This window comes from Trichechus manatus, unplaced genomic scaffold (genome assembly GCF_000243295.1).
Source record: "Trichechus manatus latirostris isolate Lorelei unplaced genomic scaffold, TriManLat1.0 scaffold00084, whole genome shotgun sequence".
Lineage (NCBI taxonomy): Eukaryota > Metazoa > Chordata > Mammalia > Sirenia > Trichechidae > Trichechus > Trichechus manatus.
The window spans coordinates 10,580,332-10,595,051 of NW_004444020.1; the positions used below are offsets into that span (position 1 = coordinate 10,580,332).

The 14,720-nt window shown below is 35.2% G+C and overlaps 1 protein-coding gene across 6 annotated transcripts in view; it reads left to right on the forward strand.

Moving 5' to 3' along the window:
* Positions 1-14,720, forward strand: part of ARMC8 (armadillo repeat containing 8) — a 143,685-nt gene that overhangs the window by 71,189 nt on the left and 57,776 nt on the right. For all 6 annotated transcript variants that reach the window (XR_002824863.1, XM_004381437.2, XM_023735997.1 and 3 more), the window contains 6 exons: positions 2,817-2,897; positions 4,532-4,607; positions 4,699-4,789; positions 6,331-6,391; positions 8,436-8,636; positions 13,188-13,283. Coding sequence is in view for 5 of the 6 variants with exons in the window: in XM_004381437.2 (XP_004381494.2) it covers positions 2,817-2,897; positions 4,532-4,607; positions 4,699-4,789; positions 6,331-6,391; positions 8,436-8,636; positions 13,188-13,283 (606 nt within the window). In the remaining variant the exon portion in view is untranslated. The remainder of the gene's footprint in view (positions 1-2,816; positions 2,898-4,531; positions 4,608-4,698; positions 4,790-6,330; positions 6,392-8,435; positions 8,637-13,187; positions 13,284-14,720) is intronic.

Consider the following 14,720-nt stretch of genomic DNA (forward strand, 5'->3'; position numbering starts at 1 on the left):
TAACTTTGGCTATGTATATTTTCACCAAAAAAAAGGTCCTCCAAGGTTGAGAAGGGAGAGTGTTGACATGTCGTGGGGTTGTTAACCAATGTCATAGGGCAGTATGTGTACTAACTGTTTAATGAGAAACTATTTGTTCTGTAATCCTTTATCTAAAGTACAATTTAAAAAATTACAAAACAAAATGAAAGGTTTTTATAATTAAGGACAATAAAGAGGCCATCAGATCAGTTATTTTCAAAGTTACATGTTGTTAGTATGTCATTAGAGAAGCTTATGTTGTATTTTAGGCTGTTGCTGTTATTGGGTTTATAAATGCTCTAATGATTTCTTGAGATCTAGGTATATCTCGGGGTTCCTGGGTATGGTGCAAACGATTAAGTGCTCAGCTCCTAACTGAAAGGTTGGAGGTTTGAGTCCACCCAGGGGTGCTTAGGAAGAAAGGCCTGGTGGCCTACTTCTGAAAAATCAGCCATTGAAAACTCTGTGGAGCACAGTTCTACTCTGACATACAGGGTGTCGCCATGAGTGGGAATCAACTCAGCGGCAGCTGGTGGTTATGTTTCAGAGCACTTAAATTTGAGCATTTATTTATAGTGGCAAATGTGAAGTATCAGACTAAAAGAACCTGCCTGAGTCAATACAGTTTTTCTCTTACAACGTTCTTCAGTTCTGTCAGTGGCATGAACGTAGCTGAAATCCTTGCAGAGCATTAAGTTTCTCTCCTGCAAAAGAACTAGTCATTTAATGGTGTGGGTTTTTTTTGCCTATGATCTCAGCTAAAACAGCATTGAGAAGTTTCTGATGAGTAATCCTTAAAGCTATTTGGGTAATTTTTCAGGAGTGAGATTATTCAGATTTATCACAATTTAACATAATAATTTGATAGATGGTTATACCTCCAGAGTCGACTTTTCAGTACCCTTTTGTGATTACTGTGATTATGGCTAGTAGGTGCTGTGCTCTCTGGAGCACTCAGGAATAGTTGCTAAAAGATTTTGAATGAGGCCTAGAGTTCTGGAGTATTTCTCCTCTATCTACCTGCCAGGGTTGGCTATAAGATATCATTTCATTGTTGGGAAATCCTGGACTATTTGAGGTTTGAACAAATGAGACCTAGAGTTCTGGAGTATTTCTCCTCTACCTACCTGCCAGGGTTGGCTATAAGATATCATTTCATTGTTGGGAAATCCTGGACTATTTGAGGTTTGAACTCATTTTTAGCAAATGAATTGCAACAAAACTGTCATTTTCTCAACGGCTTTCTTTACCCACCTCAAAAGAAGAAGGGATTGTTTGGCATACCGTGTCCTGTGAGTTGACTGACACTGTCAAGCAACCTGAGAAACTTCATAAATTTTTTACAAAAATCTTAAATTCTAAATGTCTTAAATAGAATTGAATATGATGTGATAATCTGCTAGGATTTGGGAGCGAGTTTAAATGTTTAAATTATAATCTAGGTACTTTTTTTAGAATTAAGCACTTTAATTTTCATTTATTTGAGAAACTGTTCTAAAATAGCATAGATCTGTGATCTCCCTAGTTTGGTATGTAAGTGTTCACTTCTCTTTCTCTTCCTTCCCTCTTTGTATTTGTATTATAAATGACAGGAAGGTGAGAAATGCTCTCCTGAAACTCTTATAGAATCATCAGAATATAACCAATTATTTTTTTCTGTCAGAAATTAGAAAATGTGTAGAAATTGATGAACTTTTTTTTTTAAGAATTCTTTTAATAGTCTATAAAATATTTAGGGGATTATTACTTATAAAATAGCATATAACTGTTGTATTATTCAGAAATATGAACGCTAATGTCCCCTCCTCAAAGATGGATGTTTCGGTCTAAGAAAGAATGAGCATCTTCAAAATAGTTGTTAAATAGTGGGTTGGGGAGATTGGTTTGAGGGCTCTTGTTCTAGACCAATCACTGGTTTCCTCTGGTGACCCAGATAGATAGCCTACCTTTCAGTGCTACGTTTTTCTCATGAAAAAGCATGAAATAACACCCTTGTCCTGGCTTTAATTGGCTTTTTATTTACTGAGTGGATGAGGTGAGACATAAAATGAATAAGAATTGTGGCTAATACTTAAGCCATTAGCTTCTGCCACTTTGAAGATCTTCATTAAATTGATTATTAGAAAACAGAATTGACGCAAAATACAAAATGCCTTGATTTTCCTATCTCTTTACCTTCCTACTCCAAGAAGTGATAAAATTGAAAAAAAAAAAAAGAGAGAGAGAGAGGGAGAGACAGAGAGAACTAATTATGAAATAGAAATCAAAACATGTTGTTCACTTCTCAGTAGTGGAGCATTGTTTCTTAATCAAAGCATTACTAAAACTTCCCTGACATGTTGATGAGGTTAGGCTCTGGCCCAGTTCCTCTTTGCAGTTAGTTTTAGAGTTCCCCCTCACTAGCTCATCAGTCTTAAGTTGTAAGAATCTCCTGTGGGTATAGGGCAAGGATGTGCATATGAAATGCAGAATCCATAGTGGCCCTGTTACAGGGGTGATGTGCCGTTTAAGAATTGGAAAGGGCCTGTGCCAGGATAGCTTCTGTGCCTCCTTCCTTATTTTGAGGAAGTAAGGAGGCAGCAGTTCTAGAGGTGGGATGAGGTAAGATATGGCAGCCCTTTGTAGGACTGAAAACAGCATTTACTCTGCTTTTTTGCAGTGTCTGATAGTGTTACTGTTTATGCAAGAAAAAGGTAACTGAGAATTTTACATTGTGGTGAATTTAAGTAAATGTGGTTTAATTGGAACAGATCATTACTCTTCTTAACGTGTTACTATATTCTCTTCTCTTACAGGGGCCAGATCATCAAACAATTTTATTTAACCATGGTGCAGTTCAGAATATTGCTCACCTACTAACCTCAGTGTCCTACAAAGTAAGATGTTAAAAATTATGGGCAGATTTTTATACCTTGTTTTCGGTTTCTAGTCCTGCTCTAGAAAGAGGCTCACATATTTTATTGCTTCTTTGATAGGTATGATCAACACTAATATTTTATCAGTAATATGTTATGGGGCACTGTTTTACTTATAGAATGCCCCTTTAAATAAAAAGAAAGCTTCCCTTGCATTTCCATTTTTTCAGGATATGGCTGTGGTGTGAGTTGCTATTGATTTTACCTGTGGTCATTAATAGTATTTAAAGTCTTTCCTTGTTAGATGCCAGTGCCAAAACTGCTACTCAAGTTGGTAGCAGCTCTGACTTGAAGTATATAGAAGAAGTGCCATGCTTTATCTGAAAGATACTGGATTTCGTATTTGAGACATTTAGCCACAGTCACTCAAACTTGTATATTCACATACATACCAACATTTAACATGTGTTCCGTTTTGTATTTTGAGTTAAAAAGTCAAGTTTTTGGCTTGTTCATTAAATTTTCTCTGACTTTTTATATAGGTAAGCAGCATCATGTTAATCAGGCATTGAGTTAAAACTTTGACCATTCATGGTTGCCTAACTAGCAAGTTGTAGCAAATTTGAGAATTGGGACATTGTTCTTATTGTGTCACATTAGCATTGGGTGTGCCAGGAGTTTCCTGCAGAGCAGGGAAGTAATCATTTTTGTCTTCTATCCATGTGCGCTGATCCTAGCCTATTCTTTTGGTCCTTGGCTTTATTGCAGGCTAATCCAAAGTTCAGTCCTGGTGAACAGTTCACAAGGATAGGCATGGAAGATGGAGCCAGATTAAGACTAGCCAGAAGCAGGGGAGGGAAATATACACTGAGAGCTCCTTCATCTGCTCTGACCATGCAGAGGCTGACGTCAGTCAGCACTTGTACATCTAGAAGCACTTGTTGGAAGCACTTTTTATTACTCCTCTTCTTCTCTATCCTCTAGCTTCATTAATTCCACCTGCTCTTCCTCCATTTCTTTCTCTTCTTTTCCTCACTGGACTTCCATATCTGCCATAACAAATTTAAAAACTTAGAAGTTGTGGAAGGAGAAAGTGTCTGGTAACATTGCTGTTTTGCCAAGGCATCGCCATTGTCAGTGTCATTAACATGCTCCAGGTTCCACCTGTGAGCACATTCTAGTGTTGTAGAGCAGTGCCCGGATGAGGGACAGGGCTTCTTCATCCCCCAGTGATCTTTCCTGCCAACCTCAGATTCCACATAAGAACATCATATATGGACTCAGTCTTGGAAATGACTAGATCATTTGGTGAAAGCTGATCCAAAGGAACAATAACAGCTCTTACAGGAGCCTTTGTCTTACCAATATCGCATTTGGTGCAGCGTTGTTCTTTTAACTTTGATTAGGGATTTATGTGGTTCAATTTTAATTGTTACTTCTCCCTTCCTATTTTTTTCTGTTACTTCAAAATTAATTTTAACTCTCACTGTACTCTTTAGATATACAAGTATTATTTTTATTCATTTGAGGCCTTTTGTTAGTATTTTAAGCACATTTAGTTATTTCTTCAGAAGAAGAGTTTATATTCTGAAAGATTAAAAGTCTTATCTGAAAATCTAACATAAATGCATTTTTGTGTTCATTTATTTTTACAGGTTCGAATGCAAGCACTGAAATGCTTCTCAGTTTTAGCTTTTGAAAACCCCCAGGTATCGATGACCCTGGTAAATGGTAGGCTGGAACTTTGTCGAACCTACATGATTTAATTAATTAACTTTGTAGATTAAAGAATTTCCTTAATCCTTGTTTGTTTTATTTTTAGTTTTGGTTGATGGAGAATTGTTACCCCAGATTTTTGTGAAGATGTTACAGAGGGATAAGCCTATTGAGATGCAGCTCACATCAGCAAAATGGTAAAAGTCAAGATGATGGGAAGAAGGACAGTGCTTTATCAATAACCTAGAGTATTTTTGTACAGCCTAATTAGCTGACTTTCAGTCTGCATCTTGTTTTGGGATTTTGAAATCTGGAAATCGTGGGATTGTCTTACACTTTCTTAAATGGATGTGAGCATTTTACTCGGTTTACTATTAGTAGTATGCAGAACAGGAACTATCATATAACATATAACACTACAGAAAACTGTTTTAGTACTTTCTCAACTTTGTATTTCAGTTGAAATAATACACAATTAGATCAGATTTAATGAACATGTATTATGCTAAGTACTAAGCCAGGAAAATACAAAAATGTAGAGGCATGGAGAGAAGTTGAAGTTGATAACCAAGGCATGATTTCAGAGAATGTGCTTGCCCATCTTTAGAAGAACAAAACAAAAAAATCCCCATAGAAATGTGACAGTTTATAAGATAGTTATGTTCTTATTTGTTCTTATTGGCATAATTCCTTGCTCATATGAGCACTCAACACATGATCATTCTGTGATTACTGTCTTCAGCCAATGTGTTGAACACCTGTTGTATAGGGTTCTATGCTAAGTGAATTGTTTAGTATCAGTATTTAAGAACTTGTGGCTCTCCGATGTTTTGGTGAGAATTTTTCAATGAATTATTCATGCATTAGTTGCTTGTTTGTTATTTATTTGTATTTTTTGTTGCTTTTGTCTTAATTTCAGAATTGAGCATTTCTCTTGTTACTAAAGTAATGTGCTCATGTAAATGGTTTTAAAAACAATGTGGTAACAAGCCTCAAGATATTGATAACAGCTACAAAGAATGCAATCCTTTACAAGTAAAAGAATTTTACTGATTTGCTGTAGAAACCAAAATGGGGTGTTTAGGTTTTTTCCTCCAGCTTACTAAGGAATCTAATTCAAAAAGGAAATTCATTAATTTAAAATTCTGAGGTGCTTAATGTTCAGTGCCTGCCTAGGGAGTACAAATTAATTTTATTCTTATTCAAAGCAAAATATAATTATGAAGATAAATAGTTTTTCAGTATAACCAAATCATTGACTCATCTCCAAAGCCACTGCTGGTAATCTCTGAATGGTTAGTTAATTTCTGATGAATAGTTTTAAGTAGTATAAGTTAAATGCCTCTTATGTGATACTTCTGCTGTTGGAGTTGGAATAGTCCAGCCTAACTTCATTTAAAGTTCGATACTCTATTAACCTTGTGTTATTTTTAAGAATTTTTTTTTCTTTTTATTATGGCATTTTCAAACATAAAAAAATAGAGAAAAGTACAGAGAACCCCAATGTGCCCAACACCTACCTTCAAAATTTATCATTAGAACATTTATTTTTTAAAACAATTTAAATATCTGACTTATTGTCTATATATATCAGTTAGTTTTCTTTACCTGAACCCCTCAGAGAAGAGAATGTCAAAACCTTTTCCCTCAAGTGGAATGATAGTACTTATCCTTTTTTTTTTTTTTGCATAGTATCTTAAAGGCAAGCAAAAACTTACTTTCTGCCATCTTATTCCAGTTTAACTTACATGTGTAGAGCTGGTGCAATTCGGACAGATGACAGCTGTATTGTATTAAAGGTAAGCTAATTAATTCTCTCAAAAATATGTGGTAAAAATTATCCAGTCATATAAATGTTGAATATAAATATTGGTATTATTTCTTTTTTACACATTAATCATTATGGTATGTGTGCATGGTATAAAATAGTATTAAAACCACCATACTTTCTTTTCACTGGGATGCCATGTAGTTTAAAAACTTGGTTTTAGATGTGTTTTGAAAGTCAAAGTGAAATAGTCCTTTCCTTGTTTACAGCTTTCCAGTTTTTATAGTAATTAGGAGGATGTAGAATTTGCAGAAGTATGTAAAATTCAGGTAAAATAGAAAATATTATATTTAATCCTTGATTTTTAATCCACTTGCAACATATTTTGTAGGCAAGCAATTTGCCAGCTCTATAGATAATGACTTTATATAAGTCTTCCTGTGGCAGATAATCAAAAGGCATAATGAGAAATAATAAGTAAATGACACATAAAAGCAATCATCATCATCGTGGTATGTCAGTTCCAACTAGAACTCAGAAGAAGCTGGAGAAGAGACCGGTTCTAAAAGTCTTAAGACCTGGATTCTGGTTTTAGCACTCTCGCCACTGATCGGCTTGATAACCTTGGGCACAGCCAGACTCCTAATGAAAATGGAGGCAGTTATTCCTGCCTATCTATCCCACAGGGTTATTGTATGACGTAGGATGACAGTATATTAAATACGTTAAAATATCTTATCAGCTGTAAAGAACAAAATAAATATAAATAAATTGATCATGTACTATTTTTTGAATGCATGATCTCTAATTTTCATTGTTCAAAATGTGAAACCAAGGATAAAAGAGCATTAAGAAGACTCATGTTTGCTTTAGTCTGGTGAAGAGCCAATTGATTTAATAAGATCTGACGACTCCCTAAATAAACAACCCTGTATAGCTTGCTAAGGACTTCCATACACATGACTTTGGTTTATTTACTTAACATCTCAACCCTTCTTTTCTTCCTCATTGGTAAACTAATAGTATCTTCCTTATGGAGTTCTGAGCATTAAATTCAATAATCCATGTAGAGTGTGGTATTGATAAATGTTAGTAACTATTCAAAGAAAAATAAGAATATATCTCATGAGCCTAGGTTTGAGTTGTAGAGCCTGCACTAATATGTAGGAAGTCTATAGTGAACAGTAAAGCACTAAACTCTGTGGTAAAGATGTAATAGGAACTTATAAAACAGCAGAGCACAGCTGACTGCAGTAGTTGAGGAGGGCACCCTATAATTATGACATTTCTATTTATACTTCCATGTCATCCTTTAAAACAGATTAATCAGCCCTAGAAATATTAAGTGCATGGGATATTTTTATTGAGAACCTAATGTAGATGAATCACCAAGACCAGTGGCCAAGATTTTTGAAGGGCTACAGAGGTTACTTTGGACTAGTTGATACCACAAGTCATTCCAAAAGTGGGAAAAGCTTGGAACTGTGATTGCTGCATTTCACTTGTTATAGGAGAAACTGGTGGGATCTGAGTAATGCTAAGATCACTGAATTTTTAAAGCTATATTTTGTTTTTGCCACTGTAGATATTAATCTCCAAACCAAAAATAAAAGTCATCACAGCCATATTACTTATTGAGGAAAAAATAGCATAGTTCTTCTAAAGCAAGTTCATTTCTGATGAAACTACTGGATCTCTTTTAAAGTTAAAAATACTTAGGTGGGGCATAACCATCAGACATAATTTGTTAGAGATCCTTAAATGTCTTTTATAAGGTTGTACAATAAAGCTTCAGTCTTATCCATCACAAAGGCCTAATTAGAGTTTGTATTAATGTAGTTTTAATATCTGATTAGCATTTAGTATGTCAGTCCACAGATGATTAATATGCATTCAATTTGTTTGTTTTTGCATTCCAAAAAAACCTTTTGCTGTTCTTTGATTATTAAGGGAAACATTGATCATAAACATGACTCCCAATAAAAACCATTGAGTTGAGTCAGTGACTGTATGCTCTCCATCAGACTGTCTTTACCTTTACCAAAAAGCAAATAATTAATCTCACTACCTTTCAGACATTGCCTTGTTTGGTTCGAATGTGCAGTAAGGAGAGATTACTGGAGGAGAGAGTTGAAGGAGCTGAGACACTCGCCTATCTGATTGAACCAGATGTTGAGCTACAGAGGATTGCTAGCATAACTGATCACCTCATCGCCATGCTTGCTGATTATTTCAAATATCCCAGCTCAGTGAGTGCCATCACTGATATTAAAAGGGTATGTTCTCTTTTCCTTTTAAGAGAGAGATTTTTTAAAGGTTTTTCTTACTGCTCCCAACACTGAAACAATTGATAATTACAGTTCAACACTCTTAAATAAAGGAATCTGTTCCTTTTGATAATGTAGATTATATTGCTTCAGAAGTTTTTAAATCCGATTTGTTGAGTGTTTACTGTCAGAAGTTTTTTTTACTAAGCAGGTAAACAGGAAAGAAGAAAATTGCATCCCTAACTCCCCACTAAAACCCAAAACAAGTGGAGTCTCTAAGCTGGGCATTGACATATCAACATCATCTGATCCCGTTTGAGGCCACAGGATCATCTCTGTTGCTGTCTCTTCTCATTCTTTAGGTTAAGAGTAATCTTTTATCACAGGTGTCTGAGTGGCCTTCTTTTACTCTTTGCTGTAGACAGTCTTTTCTTTTTATACCTTTTCTTCTGACTTTTGCTGTCTTCTCTTTCCTTTTCTCCACTTTTATGCTATGCTTTGGGCCTGCTAGCGGTAGCTAGAGTACCATTTAACCACTAGTTTGGGATACTCACGGACCGAATTTTGCTAACTTTTTCTCAAAATATAAGTTCCTTAGAACAGATATTCCTTTTAACTTTTTGCTTCTCAACCAATTTGTCAGATCCATTTCTCCAAGCATAAGAGATATCATTCTATAAGAGAAAGTTTGTTTAAACAGGCCATAGTAGGGAAAGCATTGTCTCTTAATTAGTAGCCACTTACTGTTTCATGAATATAACTATATTTTTTATGCCGATGATCTTAGTGGGGTTTTTTTTCCTTTTTTTAATAGTTGTTCTCTCTGCTTCCCCTATGCTTCTCAATCCTAAACCTCTCAGCTGCCTCATCCATCAGGCAACTGTTCATTTGGCATTGAATGTTAAAAATGAAGCTGTTCAGGTTGTGGCTTTTCTCTGTCTTAGGAAGGGCCCAAAATAATCTTCATTGACATTTGCACTAATAACGTACATTGCCCTCTGTGTATTAAAGTTGGGTGTTTGCTCTTCCTTCAGTAGTGTTGTTTTTTCCCATAGACATGATGGGTTAATTGAAGCAGATTCACTCCCTTGCCTGTTTTCCCTCTGGCCACTTGTTGGCACTGACACTGGTACAAAGATACAAGAATAAGCCCTAACTGTGACCCCACGAATACCCTGAGTTGACCACCCCAGCAAGCCAGGTAAAGCACTTTGATGGACATGAGTGTGAGGAAACATAGTTAAAAGATCTTTGGTGGACATGAGAATGAGGAAACATAGTTATAAAAACTTCTAGCCTATGCATGTGCAAATCATTTAACTAATATGTAGAAGACCCTTCTGTTAGGGTTTTTCCATTTCATTTTCGTCACGATAAAACTGGAATGGTAAAAATCTTAAAAATAACCTAATGCCAAATTTGAGTATGAATTTGTTTTGTCATCTTTAATTTTGATGATCAGTTATCTAATGGTTTCTGACCATAAGCCTATACGTACTAGACTCATAGAGAAATTCTAACATGTTGATACACCAGTGTGTGATTTTCAAGGTATAGTAGTTCAAGTCAGTATTCTAATATATGTTATGACTAGTAAGTAGTTGAGACTTTAGAAATAGCTATTTTAGAACTTACATATCATAGTGAGTATTGTATATTGGAAAGTTCCTCCTATAATCCATCAGTGTTTGCTTTGATGAAAACAAAACAATTTTGGAACTCTTAACAATTGCCTTCAGAACCACCCCAGATCAGTTTCAGTTTTTTTACTCTGTTTTCTCTTTACCTTAAATGATATTTACCCAGCTGGATTTCTCTGTCTTTGCACACCACAATCAGTAACAATTAACTTAAAACTTCCTTAGTTGATGAGGTATACCACTTCCATGGTTTTCTAGCAAATATGCCTTTTAGCTCGTTAGGGGGGTTCAAAAAAAGTATCTCAGAATGTTATGAGTAGCACATACATCACTGGTTAACAGTGAACTTGCTCAAGGTAACTCCTGTGGTGAAAGTGGTATTCATTTGAATGAGTAAGTTATGACTCTTAGTTATAGGATTATTCACATTATTGATATACATCGTATATTTACTTGTTCATAGTCACTGAAAGTGTTCTGAGAAAATACTTCAGTTTCATTTTTATGGTAGTTTGGTGATACAGTCAGGTTTATGGAAGAATTGATAACTTAAAAAGCCAATTATGCATGTGGAAGAATAGCATTAATTATCTTATACCAGTAAGTAATTTTAGTAATTTTCATTAGAAAAGAAAGAAAAAGAAACTCCAGAATATAAATCTTAGATAACTGCAATAGCTAGTAATGATTATCATGGCATATTGTTTATTAAGGTTTTTCACAAAAGGTTCCCTGTTTCTAAGAGCTTTAAATGCTTAAATTAGGCTAGCACTACTTGTTTTTCCTTTGTTGAGGTATAACTTACTTGAATAAAATTAACACATCCTAAGTGTACAGTTTGATGAGCTTTGAGATTTCTCCATGTTGCTTGTATCAGTGTTTGTTCATTTCAGAGTCACATTCCATTGTATGATATACTACAATTTTTAAAATTCATCCTCCTATTGATGGGTATTTGGGTTATTTCCATTGGCTATATTTTTCTTAATCCAAGTTTGGATTCTTCAGAGTACCAGGTCCTCAGAAATTTGGCCTGCTTTAAGTTTTTAGCATTCGTGGTTGTGAGTTGACTTTGACCATCAGGTCCATGCAAGGAACCCTGGCAGTGCAATGGTTAAGTGCCTGGCTGCTAACTAAAAGGTCGGTGATTTGAATGCTCCATGGGAGTAAGATGGGGCAGCCTGCTCCCATAAAGATTACAACCTTGGAAACCCTCAGGGGCAGTTCTGTTCTGTCTTATAGGATCAGCAAGAGTTGGAATCAACTCGATGACAATAGTTATTATGTCCATGCCAGCTTTCTTAAGATTAGTGCTTGCATGGTACATATTTTTCCATCCTTTTTATATTTAAAGGGTTTCTTGAGACAGCATGTAATTGAGTCTTGCTTTTTTTTTTTTTTTTAATCTAGTTGTCTTATACTCTCTACCTTTTAATTGGAGTACTTAGGCAGTTTACATTTAATGTGATGATTGATATCTTTTGACTGAAATCTGTCATTTTTCTTTTGCTCTCTCTTTGTCCCATCTTTCCTTTTTATAATTATTTGTATTTTTAAAAAACGTATTTATTTAATTGTGATAAAAATATATATGACAAACGTTTGCCAATTCAACAATTTTCATATATACAATCAGTGACATTGACTATGTTCCTCATGCTGTGCAACCATCACCATTATGGTATGAATGTGTAAACATTACCACATTGTCCTTTTCCAAATTATTCTACCACCATTAACAAAAACTATTATTTTATATTTCTTATTATTGTATTTTATCTCTACTACTGGCTTTTTAAGGAGGCCTGGTGGCACAGTGTTTAAGTGCTTGGCTGCTAACCAAAAGGTTGGTGGCTCAAACCCACCAGCCATTCTGCAGGAGAAAGACGTGGTAGTATGCTTCCGTAAAGATTTACAGCCTTGGAAACCCTACGGGACAGTTCTACTCTGTCCTGTAGGGTCGCTAGGAGTTGGAATTGACTTGATGGCAACAGGTTTGGTTTTTGGATTGGCTTCTAAGTTAAACTTCTTTGTTTTATGTTTTTAGTGTTTGCTCTCAGATTTACAATTTGCAGTTTTCACATTCTTCTGTCGGGTAACATTATACCAATTTAGACATATTATAAGAACCTTAAGACAGTATACTTCCATTTTCTGCTCCTGTCTTTTGTGCTGTTGTCATACATTTTACTTCTACATATCTTCTAAATACCACAATACTTTGTTATTATTTTACTTTAAACATTCAGTTATCTTTTAAATAGACTAAAATAAGAAGAAAAGTGTCTTATATTTACCACATAAATATTCACCGTTTCCATTGTTCTTCATTCTTTTGTGCAGAGCCAAGTTTTCACCTATTAATACTCTCCTTCTGCCTTCACTCCTTTAATATTTCTTGTGATACAGGTTGTTGACAAAGCATTTTCTCAGCTGCACTAGAAAATTTTCTAATGTTTGAGAATATTAGGGAAAGCCTCTTAAAGACATTGTTGCTGTAGCACTCAAGTTACCAGCTGTGTTCTGGGCCTAGAAAGGCTTGGGAATGCTTTCCTTTTGAGGAGAGCATTCCAAAGAGCTGCTATAATTAAACATCAATGGCAGTAGAACTACCACCTAAGAACAAAGAAGTTTTAGGGATCGAAAGTTTACAAAGGTTTTTCATGTATCAGTGTCAAGTGTTACAATGTTAACTTTTAGATAGAAGCAGACTGTATGCATTTCAGGTCATGCTGACACAAACATAGCCAAGCCTCAGTCATATGTATACAGAAACTAGAAATAACTGGGAAGTTAAATTACAGCATTAAATATATTAATGATTGTTAATTATTTTTTCTTCAGCTCTACTTGATTAGTTTTATTGAAAATTTAATTTGTGGTCTGACTTGGAGCATATCTTTTTTTTCCCCTCCTATAGCTTGATCATGACTTAAAACATGCTCATGAACTCCGCCAGGCTGCATTCAAGCTCTATGCCTCTCTAGGAGCAAATGATGAAGACATCCGGAAGAAGGTGAGTCTGGGAGAGGGGCGTCCCCCAGTCCTGACAGCCAACAGGCAGGGAGTGACGTCAGCCTGAAAGTCGTGGTGAAGAGCACTAACAGTGACTGTTTGAATATAATAAAGCAGAATGACTAAAGGCATAATTGAAGAATGAATGGGACCCGGATTTGGGGGGTTGTTTGTTTTTAGAAACATAGAGTGGCATGGCCACACTGGAATGACAACTGGTGTGCTTTTTGTGTCATTAATATGGATTTTGTTGCACATTTTTTGCATGTGTTCTGATAAAAATCAGTTCTAGCACTGTGAAGCTGCAGACACCTTGAAAGACCTAACAGTAGAATTGTAAATGTTATTTATGGAAATACCTTCTATCCAATGCCATTGAAAAATTCAAATTTTTGTTGTATATTGTTCTTTGATATGTGGCTTAGTTATGTTTTGATTTTTTTTTTTTTTTTTTTTTTTTTTTTTGCTACTGTGCAAGTTTGATGTGAATAAAATATTTGTGGAATGATGGTTTTATGTTTAGTGAGTGGTCATCTGAATTTTCCAGTTCCCAAAGAATGTTCACTGGTATAGCATTCTTATGTTATAATAGCCTAATCCAACACTGAATCCATGTGTATGAGAGTAGTTCTAGGCAAAGAGAAAAATATGAGTGGCAGCCTCTGACCTGGCTCCCTACACAAACCAAATGGCTGGAACTTATCATTCAAAAAAAATAAATTCTACACAAGGCTTTTAGAACCATCAGTGAGCAAAACCACATGTTCTGTCTTGATGAGTGATAACAAAAAGCGAATTAGGCATTATTTACTGCAGTTTACTAAATCTCCCCATCTTTACTGATATTTAAAGGAGCACTGTGAGATAATCACGAAGTACTGAGCATTTACCATGATTCAGGGAAATACTTCAGGCCTGTAGAGAGACTGGAACAAACTTAGGTTTGCTGAAATTACAAATTGAAAAGGAACCATTTTTGAAGAAAATTGAAGTAATAGCAGTAAGTTTAGATGTGTGATTAGCTAATCATTGCAAAAAGCACAGCAAGCTGAATTTTCTCCATGTACCCCAATTTAGTTTAGTTAACAAGATGTTTTTGACTTGAAGTATTACTAGTAAATGTCTATAAAAATCATTTTGACACTTTCAAACTCATTTGTAAACTGTTACTTCAAGGCAAACACACTAGTGACATCTAAACATGGTTTATGGATGTTGATGCTGGTATGTTTCATTCAGTTTAGGTACATGGTGTATTGCAAGGGAAGTGGCTTTTATGACAACTCATACAGAAAAAAAATTTTTTAAATTGACATGAACTGTATAACTTAAATATATGCTGCTTTGTTTCCAGATGGGTATTAGGGCCAGTTGGAAGCAGAAAAATTTTATCCATTCTTAGAGCTTCTAGAGATCATGTCATGAATTAAAAGAGAGA